Source organism: Periplaneta americana, chromosome 16, assembly GCF_040183065.1.
Source record: "Periplaneta americana isolate PAMFEO1 chromosome 16, P.americana_PAMFEO1_priV1, whole genome shotgun sequence".
Classification (NCBI taxonomy): Eukaryota; Metazoa; Arthropoda; class Insecta; order Blattodea; family Blattidae; genus Periplaneta; species Periplaneta americana.
In genome coordinates, this window is record NC_091132.1 from 172,181,120 (window position 1) to 172,202,504 (window position 21,385).

Sequence of the window (21,385 nt, forward strand, 5' to 3'; positions counted from 1 at the left end):
TGTTGTAAAGAGAAATGCAAATTAATATTAATTGGTTTCATAGTTAATTATCACTATAATCTTGAATGAGTGAAGCTATTATAGTAAATTTCAGTTCGTTTTGCACAAACAAAAATTATATTAACTTATTTGTTGCAGGTATCTTCGAGTTTATGGTGGAATTTAATATACTTCATTAAAATAATAAATTAACTTTATGCATTTAATATTTCAATAATGGAAGGAAGGTGTTAATTTTTCCAAAAGAACACGACAACGAAAGTGTAACATATTTTGTCGGCTGCTAGGAGAGAGATCTGCGATGATGAGGCGATAGTAGCGATCCTAGTGGTGGGCAACTATCCATGTTTGCATTTTTACTACCTATTGAGCTTCGCGACTGTATATAGTAGACTGTGATAGTATTCTAGTTTTTGTAGTAGAATTTTATGATTAATACAATCGAAAGCTTTGGAGAGGTCATATCTCCAATGGAGCGATCAATTTCCGTTGGTGCAGAACAAACATTGGATACTCTGATCTTTAAGAAGAAGAAGAACGGCAGTTTAAAAGGAGACTGGCAAAAACACATAAGGAGCAAGTCAAAATGGTGTTCCCCATTTAATTAATAAATTATAGGAAACGTATTAAGTGTACTGTGCCTAATATTGTAAGATGTGCTCTTTGCGAGGTACAGTCCCAAAATACCATTCCCCTGACTCTGGGTTCACTAGTTTAGCTGCCATGCATACTGGCCACTGCTGTAGCAGTGAACTCAAACTGAACCTTTTGACAAATGCATACTACAATTAACGGATCCACTACTGGTAAGTCATTACTAGATGTTGCACGATGCTTCAAAACCGCTATGATGGCCGACAAGACCCATAAGTCCACACCTGTGGAGTAACTGTCAGCGCGTCTGGCCGTGAAACCAGGTGTCCCGGGTTGGAATCCCGGTCGGGGCAAGTTACCTGGTTGAGGTTTTTTCCGGGGTTTTCCCTCAACCCAATATGAGCAAATGCTGGGTAACTTTCGGTGCTGGACCCCGGACTCATTTCATCGGCATTATCATTTTAATTTCATTCAGACGCTAAATAACCTAGATGTTGATACAGCGTCGTAAAATAACCCAAGGAAAAAAAAAGACCCATAAGGAACAATGTAAACAATGGTCTCAGGCACAATTGGAAATTCAAAGAGATCAACACATGATGTTTATATATTTTAGCACAAAAATAACAAGCAATGGAATGCTACAATCAGAGGTCATGAAGCAGTTACAAAGCAGCAAGAATATTGCTGGATTAATGTGTGACGTAATATAGAAATGTGCAAGGTGGGTCAAAAGTCACTTTCCCCAATACTCATTCTAAGGTTTCATACTTATACACATATACTGATATTGGGGAAAACGACTTTCTAACTACCTTGTATATCTAAGAACATAATACGAAAAGCAAAGATTTGTAAGTCAGTAGTATGACGTATCCTCACCTACGCACCTGAAACAAGAGATGATTTAAATAATAAAAGAATATCGGAAACAAAGAAATGCTCACACTTTCAAAAATAAAAATAAAATTAAGATAGTAGTTCAAGAAATGTGAGATTTCTTGACTTGATAACAAGAATAGAAGTCATACATCAAGAATAAGGGAGCACAGATTGGAAGAGAAAATATTCCAAAAGGCAGAGATATGCCTGAGAAGGCCCCGGAAAGGATGGAATAATCGGATTACCAAAAGGCTAAGATTAAAAGGAAGAATTACCAGTGTACAGTACATCACCATCATGAACCAGATTAGTAGGACCTTTGTCCTGTTTCTGATAAGTCACAAATATATTCCTGCTCTTTCAATCTTCTTTTTCTTCTTCCCAAATCTTGCCTGCCTCTGCGATCGATACTGAAAAGTCGAGATAGGGACGAGGCGATCTGGATCCATTTGCTTGATGTGTTCTCTCCAATCAAACTGGTAATTAAAAGGCATCAACTATATTTCTCACACATAGGTTGTCCCTAATAGTTATGTTTTCTATCTGTGTACAGTACTCTACACTCCCGGTCGGGGCAAGTTACTTGGTTGAGGTTTTTTCCGGGGTTTTCCCTCAACCCAATATGAGCAAATGTTGGGTAACTTTCGGTGCGGGACCCCGGACTCATTTCACCGGCATTATCACCTTCATTTCATTTAGACGCTAAATACCTAGATGTTGATACAGCGTCATAAAATAACCCCCAAAAAAAAAATAAAAAATTAGTGACATAACACATCTGAAACGATTTCAATCTGCATGCGATCGCAAATAAGTTTTAAGAATTTGCAATGATGCACAATCCTGGCATTGGAATGGCTTCTCGCCGGTATGCTGCTCCACATGGACGTTGCCACATAGTTCACACTTGAAAAGCTTTTCTCCATGCACTTCCAGAGTCTGAGAAACACTTTCCACACAAATCGCACTTGAAACGCTTTCGCCTTTGTGCATACGTAAGTGGCCTTTCAGATTCTCACCTAACGTCAAACATTTCCCACAGATATCACATAGAATTAATGATTTCTCGTCGGTGTGAGCGCAAATGACTTCTAGGATACGTGGAATTCCTTAACCACTTACCACATAAATGAAAAATGACATTCTCACCTACTCCACAGTCTAGTATATACAGTCGCGAAGCTCAATACGTAGTAAATATGCAAACATTAGATAGTTCCTCTCTACTAGAATCGCTAATATCGCCTCATTACAGGCAATGCGAAATAGTACCGCCACAGTCTATTGTTTCTAGCACCCTCACAACTCAAGCTTCGTGACTGTATATAGTGGTGGTGTCTTTCTGCTGTCTTCAAGGCAAGAAGTTTCTGAGACGTCACAATGTTCAGTACTCACTTCAAAAATAGCCCCTTGTTCTTCTCCTCTTAGAATCTTAGATGGTTTTGTGAAGATTGTCTGCAGTCATCAGCAACCCTGCTGAGATTAAAAAGGATCAATGTAAATCAGGGCCACTATCGTAACATCTCATAAAACATCGGCCACATCATCATTAAAGTGATCAGGATCTCACAATTAAATATTTAAACCTTAGAGATGGATTTGTATGTACGTATGTATTTATTCACACTGCAGTGGGTATATACCCGGTGGCAGTGTAACTAATTACACTCAATAATGACAATAATAAACTTATTAATTAAAAATACAATTAATAATAATACTAATAACTAATAATAATAATAATAATAATAATAATAATAATAATAATAATAATAATAATAACAACAACAGGGGATATACTAAATTAAATGAAACGATCACTTAAAATAACATTTGAAATATTCTAATTTGTATCTTAAAACTAAGATCGAACTAAAACCCACGAGTATATGTTCATATCTGCACAAGTACCTTTCAAAATTACACTCATTTCGCTGTCAACTCACTCACTGCACTGGAACTACGACACATTTCACTGATTCTATCCTGATTTCACTAACACTTCAAAAACATTTCACTGTTCAAATACTTTGCACTGCCACTATAAACTATAAAGCTTCACTGACAGGAACACGTTTCACTTACACAGCACACTTCACTGACACAACATACTTCTTCACTGATACAACACACTTCACTGACACAACATAATTCTTCACTGATACAACACTTCAATAACAACATATCATCATTTAGTAGGTCATCCTCTGAATTGCTACTACAGCATCAATTTTCGGTTGATTGTGAAAGCTCTGCACCAAATACAGTAGAACCTCTATTATCCGTGGTAATAAAGGGGGTGGACTGGACGGTTAATCGAAAAAAATCGGATAATCTGTACCATAAAATATTTTCATAAGTCCATACTACAGCCTCATAATAATCCTCCGTAGTGTTGTGTTTAACATGCTAGATAGTGAATCAGAAGTTCACTAATTTAATTTCGGTTTATAAGGGCCAAGGAAGTCCCTTATGATGGTCGTTTGCGAAAGGATAGGAGTAGTTGAGGGCTCCTGTTGTAGATCTACATACGTTATACACTTCATCATTATTTTCCAATAAATCGTGCATAATTGTAACGCCAATCACGTATTCTGATGCGAAATGCGCCGCAGTTTTTCTTTTCCCAAACCTCTCAATTATTTGCATTTTTATTTTGATACTTAGCAAAACACTTTCGACACCCGTGGAAGATATTTTGCACAGAAGTTATAAAGTAGGACAAGGACTGAATGCTGCACAGATTTGCTATATATTGTGCGGAAGTTCTTGGGACTATTTCTTTGAAAGCAGGTAGTAACTATTTTACAAGTTGGGAAAACATCTTCAAGTAACATTTTTGTTGTTTGCAGTAGTACTATGTAAAGCTAAATGCTTTTAATAAAACACTCTAGAAAAAATGGGATTATACGAGGGGGATCCAGGAAATAACGACCGTTTTGTTGTAATACTTAAAAAATATATATTTATTTGAAAAAACAAAGTGTTACATAACTGAAGCTTCCTTTACTTCTCTACATAATCACCACCTACATTTAAACATTTGTCGTATCTGTTCACTAGCTTTAGAATTGCCGTGTTATACTCCTCTGCCGCCAGTTCATTAAGCCAGGTGTTCACTGTCTTCTTCAACTCTTCATCACTTCCAAAACGCGTACCACCCAGAAAGTCTTTCAGCTTAGTGAAAAGGTAAAAATCGCTAGGAGCAAGGTCTGGACTATAGGGCGGATGATCAAAGATTTCCCAACCCAATTGATCCAGCAATTCTCGAGTTGAAGCAGCAGTGTGCGGGCGGGCGTTGTCGTGAAGAAGCACAACTCCTCTCAAAAGCATTCCTCGCCTCTTGTTTTGGATGGCTCGCCGTAGTTTTCGTAAAGTCTCACAATAACGATTTGCATTGATCGTAGTGCCTTTTGGCATGAAATCCAGCAAAAGAACACCTTTGCGATCCAAAAGACAGTAGCCATGACTTTTCTGTTGAGAGAGTCTGTTTGAATTTTCTCGGTTTCTTGGGTGATGAGGGATGATGCCACTGACGTGATTGGCACTTGGTCTCTGGGGTGTTGTGAGACACCCAGGTCTCATCACCAGTCACAATTTGATCAAGAAAGGCGTCTCCATCTGTGTGATATCGCATCAAGAATGTCAATGCTGAGGCCATTCTCTGAGTTTTGTGTTGGTCACTCAGTTGCCGTGGAACCCATCGTGCACAGATTTTGTGGTAGCCAAGATGTTGCGACACAATTTCACCAAGCAAAGAACGAGAAATGTCAGGAAAGGCAATATGCAATTCGTCGAGTGATGTGCGCCTGTCTTGCAAGATTCTGTCGTTCACTTTAGTCTTCAGGTCTTCTGTGATGAGTGATGGGCGTCCGGGTCGAGTTTCATCGTGGACATTTGTTCGCCCATTGTTGAACGTTTCGCACCATTTTCTCACATTTCTTTCATTCATTACAGTATCACCATACACTTCTTTCAATTGCCGGTAAATTTCTGCAGGTTTCAAATGTCGGGCATTCAAAAATCGAATCACACTCCTCACCTCACAGTCGGCGGGATTATCAATCACGTCGTTCATTTTGAAGTAACACAAAATGCACAATGGCGACTTGTTGCAACCAGTACTCACAACATTATGAGAACACATGTTAAGGAAGCCAGTTGACCTTCAAACAAGGAAGGGGAGTCAGCTGCACGGCGGGTATGCGCCAACGGTCGTTATTTCCTGGATTCCCCTCGTAATATAAGGTATACTACTAAGTTTCTTACATGTTTATTTCCGTAGTAAAGAAAGAAAGAAAGAAAGAAAGAAAGAAAGAAAGAAAGAAAGAAAAGAGCAATAGAAAGACAGTCTGATAATCCGCTGATCAGTTAATACGGTGAGGGATAATCGGGGTTCTACTGTATTAGGTAATACACCGTGCACTACTGTAATTCAATCAGTAAAACAATGGAGAGTGAACAATGGTATGTAAAACTCACATCTCTGCCACGACTTCATCTTCAATTGGCTCCTCCTCCACCGTGTGCAAGTAACACGACTTCTCCTGAAAGAGAAGACTATGTAATATAGAGCAAATATTGTATCTACTATAACATCGAGATTTGAGACAGTAATGAACTGAAATTAGCATTTCATAGTGGATATATTTATGATCCTCCACTCTCATCATCCCACTCTACTGGTAAGCTCACGAACTATGTAAGGTGAAAACCTTCTCAACATTACTGTTACTAGGAATAATAACACTACAACTGTCAATATGGGAAATGCGTGTTATTATTCGCTTGAGAAGCTCTTATCATCCAGTCTGCTATCAAAAAATCTGAAAGTTAGAATTTATAAAACAGTTATATTACCGGTTGTTCTGTATGGTTGTGAAACTTGGACTCTCATTCTGAGAGAGGAACATAGGTTAAGGGTCTTTGAGAATAAGGTGCTTAGGAAATTATTTGGGGCTAAGAGGGATGAAGTTACAGGAGAATGGAGAAAGTTACACAACACAGAACTGCACGCATTGTATTCTTCACCTGACATAATTAGGAACATTAAATCCAGACGTTTGAGATGGGCAGGGCATGTAGCATGTATGGGCGAAATCAGAAATGCATATAGAGTGTTAGTTGGGAGACCGAAGGGAAAGAGACCTTTGGGGAGGCCGAGACGTAGATGGGAGGATAATATTAAAATGGATTTGAGGGAGTTGGGATATGATGGTAGAGACTGGATTAATCTTGCTCTGGAACAGGACCGATGGCGGGCTTATGTGAGGACGGCAATGAACCTTCGGGTTCCTTAAAAGCCATTTGTAAGTAAGTAAGTACAACTGTCATTACCACCACCCCCACTTCTAGAACTATTATTATTACTGGTACTGCACTGCATACTAAAACCACTAACACTGCAACTATTACCATCATCCACTACTACCACTACCAAGAACTATTACTACCACCCATACTATTACCATCACCAACACCCTTACTAATATCATCAGCAGCAGCATGGCTGAGTCGGTTAAGGCGCTTGCCTGCCAGTCTCAAGTTGCGTTTGGGCACGGGTTCGATCCCCGCTTGGGCTGATTACCTGGTTGGGTTTTTTCCGAGGTTTTCCCCAACCGTAAGGCGAATTCAAGGTAATCTGTGGCGAATCCTCGGCCTCATCTCGTCGGATACCATCTCGCTATCACCAATCTCATCGACTTTAAATAACCAACTTAAAAATACTATCACAACTAGTATTACATGACCTCTACTATTATACATTTATTAATTTGTCATACAGAATATTATCTGTATTGACAATTAATATTTGAGGAGAAAAATTCGCCGGGGATCGAACCCGGGTCCCTGGTTCTACGTACCAAGCGCTCTGACCACTGAGCTACGCCGAATTAAATCCACAGTACCGGATCGAACCCTCCTCCTTCAATGTTTCCCTTTGTGGCCTGACTCCAAGTTAGGCATATATGTTGACGTATATGTCCAATGTCAACTGCCATTATACTAGGCGCGCACTCAGCTGAGTGACTTGTTTGGCCGGGATTCCGCAGTTACGTGCACAGTAATCTGTACAGACATAAGTATGCACTGCAGCTATGAGAATATTATAGATTTATTAATTTGTCATACAGAATAATATCTGTAATATTGACAATTAATATTTGAGGAGAACCAAGGACCCAGGTTCGATCCCCGGCGCCGAGCGAGTTTTTCTCCTCAAATATTAATTACCTCTACTACTAATATAAATACCACACCATACTACCCCCATCAAAACAACAACCACCACTACCACCACCACTACTTGCTACTTACTTACTACTTACTACCAACTACCACCACCACCACCAACTACCAACTACCACCACTACCAACTATCACCACTACCAACTATCACCACCACCACTACCACCACCACTACCACCACCTCCTACCACCACCACCACCTACCACCACCACCAACTACCAACTACCACCACTACCAACTACCACCACCACCACCAACTACCACCTACCACCACTAGCAACTACCACCTACCACCACTAGCAACTACCAACTACCACCAACTACCAACTACCACCACTACCAACTACCACCAATTACCAACTACCACCAACTACCAACTACCACCACTACCAACTACCACCAACTACAAACTACCACCAACTACCACCACTACCAACTACCACCTACCACCACCACCACCTACCACCACCACCACCTACCACCACCACCAACTACCAACTACCACCACTACCAACTACCACCACTACCAACTACCACCACCACCACCAACTACCACCACCACCACCAACTACCACCTACCACCACTAGCAACTACCAACTACCACCAACTACCAACTACCACCACTACCAACTACCACCAACTACCAACTACCACCACTACCAACTACCACCAACTACAAACTACCACCAACTACCACCACTACCAACTACCAACTACCACCACCACCACTACCACTATTGCTACCAACGTCTACCACTAAAACTACCAACCCCTGCTGTCACCACCAACCCTACTATTACCACCACCACCACCACTAGTCTTATTATTATTACTACCACCACCCCATACCACCACTGCTGCTAACAGTGCCATCACACCTCTACTACATTTCCGGTTTCTTCATTTCCCTCCTATTGTTTCTAACTGCACCTGTACCTTTAATATTTCCATTTCTAATAACATTTTTGCCTTCTGCAGCTGATAGATCTCCTCGTCATGTCTGATCTTGGCTTTGAACATCTCCATCTGGGCTCTGTACATCTGTTCATCATGTGCGATCTGGGCTTCTTGCATCTCCATGTCATGTCTCATCTTGGCTTCTTCCAGTTCTTGTTTGAGTAGAAACACCTCTGATTCATATTCTGTCAATCTCGACAACTTTGCAGCAGAATACTGTGAACAAGAAAAATGTAAACTTATGCAAACTTCCAAACACTCCCGCTTGTATACTTTTAGAGCTTGATATGCATTAAATAGAATGCAGTTACACAGGCATTACAAATTACGTTTTTCTGATAGAATTACCCATTACCAACCTTCCCACGACTTCCACTAGGAGAACGTTTCCTTGAAGATTTCCCTTGAGACGCAGTGGACTGCCTGAAATGACACATATATAAAAACACAAATGTTGTAACAGCATTATTCTTAAATTTCAATGACGTCTTAAACTCACCTGCTGGTCATTATTGGTGCACATTCCTCAGGAGTTGTGGAGACATGGTTCACAGCACACATTCTTGGAATTGGTGTTGATGATGTTGGAGTACTAACGACCTAAAATAAGCATGTACCAATGCTAGACGGACTTCAGTGTAAATAACACCACATTTATCTATACTAATAATAAATCTGTAGCCAAAATTTTTCTGGTAATTTTCGATTTTCCAAAAATAATTGGTGTTAACATGTATAATTAACCATCCTGAAATCGAAAATCGCTTTTTTGAAATTTTTGTTTCTATGTCTGTCTATCTGGATGTTTGTTACCTTTTCACGCGATAATGGCTGAACCGATTTATATGAAAACTGGAATATAAATTAAGTTCGTTGTAACTTAGAATTTAGGCTATATGGCATTCAAAATACTTTATTTAAAAGGGGGGTTATAAGGGGGCTTGAATTAAATAAATCGAAATATCCAGCTTATTATTGATTTTCATGAAAAATGTTACATCACAAAAGTTTCTTTAAAAATAATTTCCGATAAGTTTTATTCTACATAAAATTTTGATAGAACTGATATTTAATGAGATAAATGAGTTTTAAAATTACTATAACGCCATGTAAGGCACTGTACTGAAATAAAAACAAATGACTTCGTCTATAAGGGCCTTGGACAACAACAATCGAAAGCTATTAAACATAGCCTACAGAAAATGTTTCTGTGTTTGTATGAAGTAATATCGGAAGCTAATTAATTGTTTAATTATTATTTCACCATTGGAAAGTGTAGTTTCTCTAGATGGACATAATTCTACAATGTTATTACAGTAACTTCTGAAACATACAGCAAGTAATATAAAGTATACACATTAAAACTAAATGATATGTCAATCTACATTAAACTATGGTTGCATGTAATAACAATTAAGAAACATGTTAAAGGAATTGCCATTGTACCAAATGATTGCTCTCTGGACCAAAATGACCGCATTTTAATTATTTAAATACAATTTAAATTATCAAACACGAATGTTCCCTGTATCAAACGTCCTATTTTAATTATGTAATTACTTTATATTTATTTCTAACAGGTGCAGCGGAGCGCACGGATACAGCTAGTTGTACTATAAAAATCTAACATCATGCTTTTACAGTCCATACAAGAGAAACAAAATGCCCTGGAAATGCACAAAAGCCTTCCCAGACATGTTCAAACACTTTTAACAAGAGACAGAACACGTCACATTGTCACTCAATTGTACCTGCACCGATATCACATTTCTGATAATCCTACTTGTCTGTGGTGTAATAATCATGATGAAGATCTGGAACACATTCTTCTGTACTGTCCATCCATAAGCCACAAAAGAAGTAAATTAAAATCATCAGTACCAGTTGCAGAAGACACAGCCCTGCAGTATATATTGACTACACCCCAACTCTGGCTACTAGCAACAGGCATCTATAATGAACACCGATCAAAATACCCCTCATTTCTCGTGAAAAACAAAATCTGAATAGACTACAGTGGACTTTATGTATGTGTATGTATGTATTTATTTATTAACACTACAATTGGGTATACACCCGGTGCCAGTGATATATAATATACAATAATACCATTATAATTCTACAATAATTACAGCAATAAAAGAAAAATAAAAAAATAAAATAAAATAAACCTAAATTTATTTCTAACTATAACTAAATAGATGCAATAAACCTAGGACTATAAATAAAAACTGTTCTATAATAATGCCTACAATAAGCAAAAGTAAACCTAACTTATAAGTCCTTCTATTTCACCCAACTATTACCAATTTAATTAATTACATATCACCTTAATTTGTTTACATATCAACTAAATTACATATCATCTTCATTAATTACATATCAACTTAATTAATTACAAGACACTTACACTGCACCTACAATTACATTTTCAGTCTAATCTTCTCAATCTTTCCTTAAATGTATTGATTTTGAGAGGACCACCCTGAAAGATTGCCGCAGGTAAGCTGTTCCAGTCTACTATTGTGCGGTTAACAAAGGAAAATTTTGCCACATCTCTTCTTTGTTTTCTACATTTAAACTTCCTAATATGATCAGCCCTTCCTAAGTATGATGGTGTTGCTAATCTAGCATTGATGTCGGTCCATGCTTTGTGTCCCATTTGTGCCGTAAACAATGCGGTGAGTCTGGTTTTTCGTCGCCTTGATTTGAGAGATTCTCGCCCTAAGTCTCTTACTATCTCTTCACCATGTCCCTTTCCTACTTTGACAAATTTTGCTGTCTTTATATTGTCAGCAAACAGCTGGATACATTAAAAAGAATGATTGATTTATCACAACACAATTATTGAAAATTTTCTCCCAAGCTGGTAGGTTAGTGGCGACTGCAATAAACAATCGAGAATCGAGTAAGACAGCTGAGAATCTGCGCTTGAGCAATAGCATTTTCAACATCATGTAGCATTTTCCAAAGATTATCCACAGCCTACCTCCGACCTTGATTATTCTGTGACTATGAATCCTATTAACTTTAGTCTAATGATAGCCCTGACCAATTTAGCAGATTGATAGTGTGGTCTAAGGGCCAATTGTATAAACCATTTAATCTTAGATCAGAGGTTAAATTGATCCTTGTTCTAGCTGAACTTGGAATTTTGTGGTGTATAAAGTCTAATTGGGCGGCCGGGTAGCTCAGTTGGTAGAGCAGCTGGCTACGGACTGGAAGGTCCGGGGTTCGATCCCAGGTGGTGACAGGATTTTTTCTCGTTGTCAAACTTTCAGAACGGCCCCGAGGTTCACTCAGCCTCCTATAAAATTGAGTACCGGGTCTTTCCCGGGGGTAAAAGGCGGTCAGAGCGTGGTGCCGACCACACCACCTCATTCTAGTGTCGAGGTCATGGAAAGCATGGGGCTCTACCTCCATGTCCCCCAAGTGCCTTCATGGCATGTTACGGGGATACCTTTACCTTTACCTTTTATAAAGTCTAATCTGAGATTAATTTGTCTCAAACTAAAGTCAACTTTGACTGAAGAAATTTCTCCGATTAAGTTAGATGATCCAAGTTCAGTTATTTCTTTTCTGTTTGAAATATACGAGTGGCAAACTATGCAAAAGAATAACCATTGTTATTAATCTTAATACATATGGTAGGTACATTTATATATATATATATATATATATATATATATATATATATATATATACACATTTTTTTCTTTTCAATTTCTTGCCTTAATACACAAACAATCTTATATTTTATAAGGCTCTATCGTGTTCAGCAGTATCAAATAACATAACCTATAATTATATTATGTTTATAACAACCATTAATTATTAATGGATATGATAGGGACATTAATAAATTTTCAATTTGTCGTTTTATAAAGCTTTATTATGTTTAGCAGTATCAAACGCCATAACATAACAATTTGGAGAACAGTCAACCTTCTTCTTATTGTCCGCCATTATTTACATTGCACAAAATAAACCAGTGTCTCCAACAGAATGTACGGAAAGTCGCCAAAAAGTAGTTGTAAAGTCGCTAGATTTCTCATTATCAACAAAGAAAGATTAAATTTTGTCACTATGGAGTGCTAAAAAGTTCGCTAAATCCATATTTAAGCAATATAAAAGTTAAAAGAAATTGTTATTGAAAAAGAGTTAAAGTCGCTGGTTTGGCAACACTGGACAAACTTGTACAGCATGGCCCAAGCATCATATATTTCACCTGTTTATGCGCTGTTGCCAAATCCTTTTCACGTGAACTTAGATTGCATTTGAACCAAGGTAATTTGATCGCAGAAAAGTTTTATACAATAGAAGAAGTGTCTGAACTCGGTTCACTTTTCGATCACCGATCAAAGTTGATCTTTAGTCAGGCAGTTTTATACAATTGGGCCTAAGAGTATGAAATATACAAACAACATACAAAAGCACTCTCATAACATAACCTCAATATGAAATTTAATTTCTGAACACACACACTATCTGACTCCACACTATCGAATACAAATGCACCCACCACCATAGGAACATCAAAAGAAACTGAAAACAAGCAAGAATTTCACAAGTTCTGAAGATGGCTAACAGAAATCCGAAAATAGTCAACTATGGTAAATTAACAATTTAGTTTCAATGTAACACAAGAAAGTTGTTTCTGTAAATTGAATTAATCTGCTTCCTATCTTACTGCATAATTCTGACTTGTTTCACATCTCAAAGACACAATGCTGATCTAAGATCTATGGAATACAATAAATAAATGAAAGCAGACACCTCGTGACCTTCACTCACCTGAGCTTCACATTTCATCTTAGGGAAAGTAATTGGCACGTGATTCTCCTCTACTTCTATTTCTGATTTAAGTTCATAGCTCTGAACCACACACTCTTCACCATTCACATGCTCATGCAATAAATCCCCTTTCTGCACAATATAGACGTGTAAAAAATAAGCAGGTTAAATACAGCGTCTTTCGTAAGTAAGTGATCACTTGAAGAGGGTGCCATACGGCTGCAATGGCAAACTGATATTTTGAAATCATTTAACAGTTACTCGATATTGTTTTGTATGGCACCGCGCTCGAAATTACTTTAAAATTACCTCCAACAGAGGCTTCTTCTCTTCTGTATCTAGATTACAATTTATTTCTGCAGCAAATGCGTCCAGCTGCGGTTCCTTCTTGATCATATCCATCACACCTCGAAGTGGCGATCAACAAGAGATGGACATAACCTTGCTGAATGTACGCTGCTGAGAAAAGAAAAAAAAAAGTGATTTATAGGCCTAGTACCGAACAAAAGAGGTCGAGTTTTAGACGGATACCATAGTGAATACTTATACTGTATACGACTAAAATACAACCAGGGTAAGGTGACCATTCGTACTGATTTTACTAGTACAATACTAGTTTTTGAGATTGGTTACTCGTGAGATGTAACCAGTACAGTATAGTTTTCGAAAAACAAATGGTAGAATTTTATGACACATGTATTCAATATCTAGAAGAATGGAGGGGATCTAATAGGCATATCGAGAAACTGAATTGAGTTTTCTTAAACATTAAACCCATCCACAATAACATTCAAGTTTCCAGTGAGTAAATTCTTCAGCATTTTTTCTAAAATCCAACACATTAGTTCAAATGAAATCTAATGAGAAAACAAATCCTGTTTTCCACGATATCATATACATACTAACCTTTCTTCAATACTAGAAGAATTCCAGTATCAAAGTAAGAATTCTAATTCCTCGTGTATTATCATTTTTCCGAATACATTTACGTGAACAATAGTGAATTATTATTATCATGTACAGCCAGAGATCTAGGCCACCGTGAGAAGTTTGATTCCGACTTGAGGCCAACCTAGGTATCCAACGGTAACACGCGTTAATATAATACGGTCCTACGAAAACCATAATATAGTATTAACTACAGTCTACTATATACAGTCGCGAAGCTCAATATGTAGTAAAAATGCAAACATGGGTAGTTGCCCACCACTAGGATCGCTACCATCGCCTCATCATCGCAGATCTCTCTCCTAGCAGACGACAAAATATGTTACACTTTCGTTGTGTTCTTTTGGAAAAATTAACACCTTCCTTGCATTATTGAAATATTAAATGCATAAAGTTAATTTATTATTTTAATGAAGATATTAAATTCCACCATAAACTCGAAGATACCTGCAAGAAAAAAGTAATATAATTTTTGTTTGTGCAAAACGAACTGAAATTTACTATAATAGCTTCACTCATTCATGATTATTGCGATAATTAACTATGAAACCAATAAACATTAATTTGCATTTCCCTTTACAACAATAACACTGGAAATATGAATTAATGGAGTAACTTACGCGTACCGGTACTTGTAGTGTAGGCTTACGTAGTTAACAAAGTGGGATGAGGTTAAGCAATAATAGTCACACCAGAATTGGAAATAAAACGTGATCAAAAAATTTTATTGTAACAGACTTTTTCTACGTCTCTAGTAAAGCGAGAAATAAAAATAACAAAAGGAACAGCTATAATTAAAAACATATCCTTTGAAAAAAAATAGGCCTAAGCAATAATAATCCCACCAGAATTGAAAATAAAACGTGATCAATAAATTTCATTAAAACAAACTTAATTTTTCTACGTCTTTAGTAAAATAACATAAAAACAATAACAAAATTAATAGCTACAATTAAAAATATATCCTCTGAAAAAAAAAAGTAGACCTAACCTTTATTTCTCTGGAAATTTAGCAGCCTAAGTGACAGAACTTTAACCGGTATCTAATGTCCTTTCGGTTAGATTGAAACATTTCATTGTGAAATTTAAGGATATAATGTATTCTAACAGTCACAAAAAACTTCAAATTAACAGTTTTGTTTCTGCACAGCATTCTTGTGAAAACCCAGGAACCTTTCTGAATCTTTCGGAAATCGGACAAAGGATAACTCTGGCCTCTTTCTCTTACTGTTGCTACAATTTATAGCACTACAAACGTCTCCTCCTTGTCCCATATTATTATTCCAATTATTATATTTTAGCCATTAACATTTTCATTACAACCAATAACGAACATTTCACAAGCATCAATGTGAAATACGCAACGAGCTAGCACTCGATAGAAATACGACACAGTCCAAAGTCGACCATGGACAGTCTATTGTTTCTAGTTGCTAACCGCTTGGAGCGCTTTATCACGAGATTTGCAAAAAAAAAACACCTCAAGCTTCGCGACTGTATATAGTAGACTGTGATATTAACAATAAAGATGACTTGCTTATTTACTTGTTTACCACATCTCATCTGTATGTTCTAAATCAGGCGTTCTCAGTCTGGTGCTCTCGTCATGGGAGTGAAAAAGTGCTCGCGAGCACGAACTCTCCTGAGGTCCTTTTTCAATTCAAACTTTGTTTTATGAGCCCAAAACATATAGTGTTCCCATCCATCCAGGTTCACAGACAATCGTCATTAATGGCAAGATTCCAGTCTGGTCTTGGTTCTATCTGCCCGCTAATGTTACCCCTGAGTAAATAATTCTGATACTCATTTCTGTATAAATCCCAGGGTTATTGTGCAGTCGGAAGCATTAGATAAAATCCGTAACACTATCGGAAACCGAACTCGCAACCATCCGGATTGCAGCGTTTCGCCTTTTGTTGAGATTTAACCAATGTAATAACTGTAAAATACAGTACATCATCATCATCATAATCATCATCATCATCATCATCCTCCATATCCTTTTTCCTCCTCCTATTATCAAGGAATCTCTGTACCTTAGAAGCTAATAGATTCTGCTTCATTTACAGTTGCAGTTGGGACATACTGCAGAAGAAAAGAATAGGGGACCTTGGGAATTAGATGTCGATCACTCAACAGCCAAGTGTGAGGACTCCGAATCGATTCTCATAGCGGCAAAAATAACATGTAAGCATATTTTATTTTAAACTGACTCAGTTCTTTGTAGATAATCGAAAGATGATGCTGAAGAATTCAGTAGTTAAACCAGTAAATGTTAGTTTGGTCTGGTTGAGTGTTAGAGAAGGCCATATGGCCTTAACTCTGCCTTACTTACTTACTGGCTTTTAAGGAATCCGGAGGTTCACTGCCGCCCTCACATAAGCCCGCCATCAGTCCCCATCCTGAGCAAGATTAATCCAGTCTCTACCATCATATCCCACCTCCCTCAAATCCATTTTAATATTATCTTCCCATCTACGTCCGGCCTCCCCAAAGGACTTTAGCCCTCCGGCCTCCCAACTAACACTCTATATGCATTTCTGGATTCGCCCATACGTCCTACATGTCCTGTCCATCTCAAACGTCTGGATTTTATGGTCCTAATTATGTCAGGTGCAGCTCTGCGTTGTGTAACTTTCTCTATTCTCCTGTATTCACTGTGTATGTATTTGTGTTTTCAGGACACTACTTGTCTTAAATGTTTGAAGAACCATAAGAAAATAAAAAAAAAATTGATCTAAACTTCTACACATTTATACATAATGCTAATCGATCTCCATATCCTCTGTTAATGTAAGCTGTTGAAGAGAGTTCACTGTGTATGTCTTTTTTTTTCAGGACACTACTTGTCTTAAATGTTTGAAGAACCATGAGAAAACTTAAAAAAAAAAAAAATCAACTAAACTTCTTCATATTAATAGAGAATACAATTCGATCTCCATTTCCTCTGTTAGTGTAAGCTGTTGAAGAGAGTTCACAGTTTATGTATTTGTGTTATTTTGGGGCACTACTTATCTTGAATGTTTGAAGAACCATGAGAGATTTTCAGAAAAATTCAACTGAACTTCTACACATTTATACTTAATAAAAATCGATCTCCATATCTTCTGTTAGTGTAAGCTGTTGAGTTCACTGTATATGTATTTTTGTTTCCAGGCCACTACTTGTCTTAAATATTTGAAGAACCTTGAGATAATTTTGAAACAAATTCAACTAAACTTCTACATATATACCGGAATACATAGTTCAAATCGATCTCCATTTCCTCTGTTAGTGTAAGCTGTTGAAAAGTGGTCACTATGTATGTATTTGACTTTTCAGGGCACTAGTCTTATATGTTTGGAGAAACTTGAATTAATTTTCAAAAAAATTAAATTAACTTCTTCATGTCTATGTATTTTTGTTTTTAGGGCACTACTTGCCTCAAATATTTGAAAAACCATGAGAAAATTTTAAAACAAATTCATCTAAACTTATACATATTTATACATAATATAAATCGATCTCCTTATCCTCTGTTAGTGTAAGCTGTTTCAGATAGTTCACTGTGAATGTAATTGTCTTAAATGTTTGAAGAACCATGAGAACATTTTGAAACAAAATCAACTGAACTTCTACATAATTATACATAATTCAAATCGATCTCCATATCCACTGTGTTACCTGTTGAAGAGAGAATACTGTGTAAGTATTTCTGTTTTCAGGGCACTACTTTTCTAGAATGTTTAAAGAACCATGAGGAAATTTTAAAACAATTATAACTAAACTTCTACATATTTACACATAATACAAATAGATCTCCATATCCTCTGTTAGTTCAAGCTGTTGAAGAGAGTTCACTGTGTATGTATTTTTGTTTTCAGGGCCCTACATGTCTTAAATGTTTGAAGAAACATGAGAAAATTTTCAAACAAATTTAACTAAACTTCTACATATTTATACATAGTGCAAATCGATCTCCTAATCCTCTGTTAGTGTAAGCTGTTGAAAAGAGTTCACTATGTATTTATTTGTCTTTTCAGGTCACTAGTCTTAAATGTTTGAAGAACCATGAAACAATTTTCAAACAAATTTAACTAAACTTCTACATATTTATACATAATACAAATGGACCTCCATATCCTCTGTTAGTGTATGCAGTTGAAGAGAGTTCACTGTGTATGTGTTTTTGTGTTCATGGCACTACTTGCCTCGAGTGTTTTAAGAATCATGAGAAAATTTAAAAAAAAATTCAACCAAACTTGTACTGTATGAATTTATACATAATACAAATCGATCTCCATATCCTCTGTTAGTGTAAGCTGTTGGAAAGAGGTCACTATGTATGTATTTGTCTTTTCAGGGCACTAGTCTTAAATGTTTTGAGATCCATGAAGTAATTTTCAAACAAATTTAACTAAACTTCTTCATATTTATACATAATACAAACAGATCTCCATATCCTCTGTTAGTGTAAGCTGTTGAAGAGTTCACTATGTATTTATTTGTGTTTCGGGGCACTATTTGTCTTAAATGTTTGAAGGACCATAAGAAAATATTTTCAAACATATTTAACGAATCGTCTAAATATTTATACATAATGTGTTTTGCTCGTAACATTTTCATATTTATCTGAGTTTATTTTCAGAGAAATGTTATGCTTTATTTAACGACCCTCGCAACTGCAGAGGTTATATCAGCGTCGCCGGATGTGCCGGAATTTTGTCGCGACGGAGTTCTTTTACATGCCAGTAAATCTACTGACATGAGCCTGTCGCATTTATGCATACTGAAATGCCAGAGAGTGGTTAGATTTAATAATAGGTAAGGGTAGCGAAATCTACAAAGTAAGACTTGTTTATAAGCACGTACGTTCAAGAAGACCCGTTCATTGCATTTAAGAGCAAATTCTGATGGTGTAGTTCATCTGTGTGTATTTTTTTGTTGAATTCATCCATCCATCTAGTTACATTCTGTGTTTATCTTTATAAGTTGAATTAATCTACCAGATATATATGGTACAATTTTGTATGGCTCAAGTGAAATATTCTTGTAAATTGAATTAATCTACTATGTATTGTATAGGCCCTAATTTTATGTCTCGACTCTCAATTGTATATGCTGGAAATTGAATAGTAATCAGCATAACTCGACTGATGAATTGATTGTTTATAAATTGTGAATAATTTGCATGATATGTTATCTATATTTGCATATCTCAACTGATTGAAATGTTTATGCTTTTATATTGAATTAATTTACTTGCTATGTATTATATTTTATAGCTCAACTCAAGAATAATTTATTATTCAAGTTATAAACGAAATCATCTGCTTGTTACAAGGGTACAGTATATTCCCTGTGTAGCCACCAACGTAGCTCAGGCGGCAGACTCGCTAGCCTACTGATTCGAAACTTCGTTTGGACTTGTTAGATTATTGTTTCGGAGCCTAAATGGTTGGGTTTTTCCGAGGTTTTCCCAACTTCAATTGTTTCACATCTTGGCTTACAGCTTGAATGCTAATATGAGAAGTATGGAATACAATACATGAAATGCAATTAAATAATAAGAGTATTGCAGAACTTATACTACAGAAATGCTGAACCGTTCCAATCTTGTAAATCCGTGTAAAATATGGAGTTACGTCGTTCAAACAAGTTTGTTAGACTTGAACTTCGATTTGAATTGTACCTCTCTTCATTCAAATGTTTATATTTTAATGTGGTGAATTTTTATAGTGTAGAGCGATATTAGCATCTGGTGCCGAAATCAAAAGGCCAGATTTTTTTATTCTTTTTATTGCATTTTGAGCTGTCCTTGAGTCTGTCATGACATTCCATTCTCCACCCATTCTTATAGCACTGAACATTGCTTCCACTGGATCGCCAGGAAAAGCCCGTGTCAATACATAGAAAAAGCCATTCTGTAGATGATGAAAGATGCAAGAAGCTGTCAATTCAGCTGTCAAAATTAGGGCGCCATGAGTTTCTTTTGTCAACCCTTTCAAATTACGGGTTTTTGATTCAGTTTGTAGCTCATTAATATAGTCACAAAAATCATCTTTCAACCACCGGAGATGGTCGTCAGCTGCAGAATAGAACATCATACTATCTGGATTGCTTTGTCGTAGATGTTGTGTTTTTATCGCTTATGTCGTGTACAGTGAAAAATTTGTACACATTTTTCATGAAACGTATTATTGGTCCTGCTTCTGAAAAATTTATCCGAGAAGTCAGACGTAAATGATTATCCTTCATACAGTCCAAAGTGCTTGTAACTTCCGGTGAAAATGTCTGTACAGCATAAAGAACGTTCATTTTCTCAAAGGAACTGGGTTCGACATGCTTCCTCGTTAGAAATCGAATGGATTTCACAGCCAAGTCCTTTTGTATCCTGTATATTTCCTTGATGAATTTTGAACTGATCGTTCCTTCTCTGTCTGCCATATCCTGGTCTAGAAACTGTGAACGGATGTTTTTGATGATACGACTCTAATCAAAACTTAAATATAAATTACGTTACAAGTTACATGGGTGTACCGCGCAAAGCTGTAGATCTCCGCCGCCTAAACCCTTAAACATAGCAGTATTAGTTCTATGGTTATCAGTTACAAGCCGAAGCACATGAAATCCACAATCTTTACAGCTTTCAACACTTGCTGAACTAATAAGAGCAGATCATTTCCTTGCAAATTTCGTACCATGAAATATGCGAGGGGAGAGAAAGTTGTCATTTATACTGAAAGTAGAGTTCGACGAGCTCTGTTCAACCCTAGATCACATATGTAAGAGATTTGAAGGGTACACGGGAATAAAGATTAAATTCCATTTTAGAAAGTTTCGAGAAAAACGAATTTCAAAGTTCAAGTACTTAATACTTTGTAATGTGTGTATTTAATAGAAATTGACGTAGTGGAATGTCAAGAATGATCATTTCTTATTACTAGCTAGACCACATGATAGTACTTCCTTTCCACTAT

The 21,385-nt window shown here is 36.8% G+C and overlaps 1 protein-coding gene across 6 annotated transcripts; it reads right to left on the reverse strand.

Moving 5' to 3' along the window:
* Nucleotides 1–1,183: 1,183 nt before the first annotated feature.
* LOC138691927 (uncharacterized) lies at nt 1,184–14,589 on the reverse strand. Of its 6 annotated transcripts, none has more exons than XR_011329990.1 (8): nt 14,385–14,586; nt 13,788–13,937; nt 9,184–9,284; nt 9,044–9,107; nt 8,664–8,900; nt 5,959–6,023; nt 1,752–2,952; nt 1,184–1,484 (listed from the first exon to the last, which is right to left on the reverse strand). XR_011329990.1 is itself a non-coding variant. In XM_069814577.1 (8 exons), the coding sequence occupies exons 2-7, from the start codon at nt 13,878–13,880 to the stop codon at nt 2,901–2,903; spliced, it is 609 nt and encodes a 202-aa protein (XP_069670678.1). In that variant the 5' UTR covers nt 13,881–13,937; nt 14,385–14,587; the 3' UTR covers nt 1,184–1,484; nt 2,872–2,900. The 6 variants fall into 6 exon arrangements, 5 of the variants coding, with proteins under 5 accessions (XP_069670678.1, XP_069670676.1, XP_069670677.1 ...); XM_069814577.1 differs by having other exon boundaries at nt 2,872–2,949; nt 14,385–14,587; XM_069814575.1 differs by having other exon boundaries at nt 2,872–2,952; nt 14,385–14,587.
* Between the last annotated feature and the right edge of the window lie 6,796 nt (nt 14,590–21,385).

Excerpts from the sequence above, each read along its gene's own strand:
- LOC138691927 (XM_069814576.1), bottom strand. The coding sequence starts at position 13,880 with ATGGATATGATCAAGAAGGAACCGCAGCTGGACGCATTTGCTGCAGAA. Across the intron at positions 9,285-13,787 it reads AGAAGAAGCCTCTGTTGGAG|GTCGTTAGTACTCCAACATC; the intron begins GTAATTTTAAAG and ends TGCTTATTTTAG. Across the intron at positions 2,953-5,958 it reads GATGAAGTCGTGGCAGAGAT|CAGGGTTGCTGATGACTGCA; the intron begins GTGAGTTTTACA and ends TTTTAATCTCAG.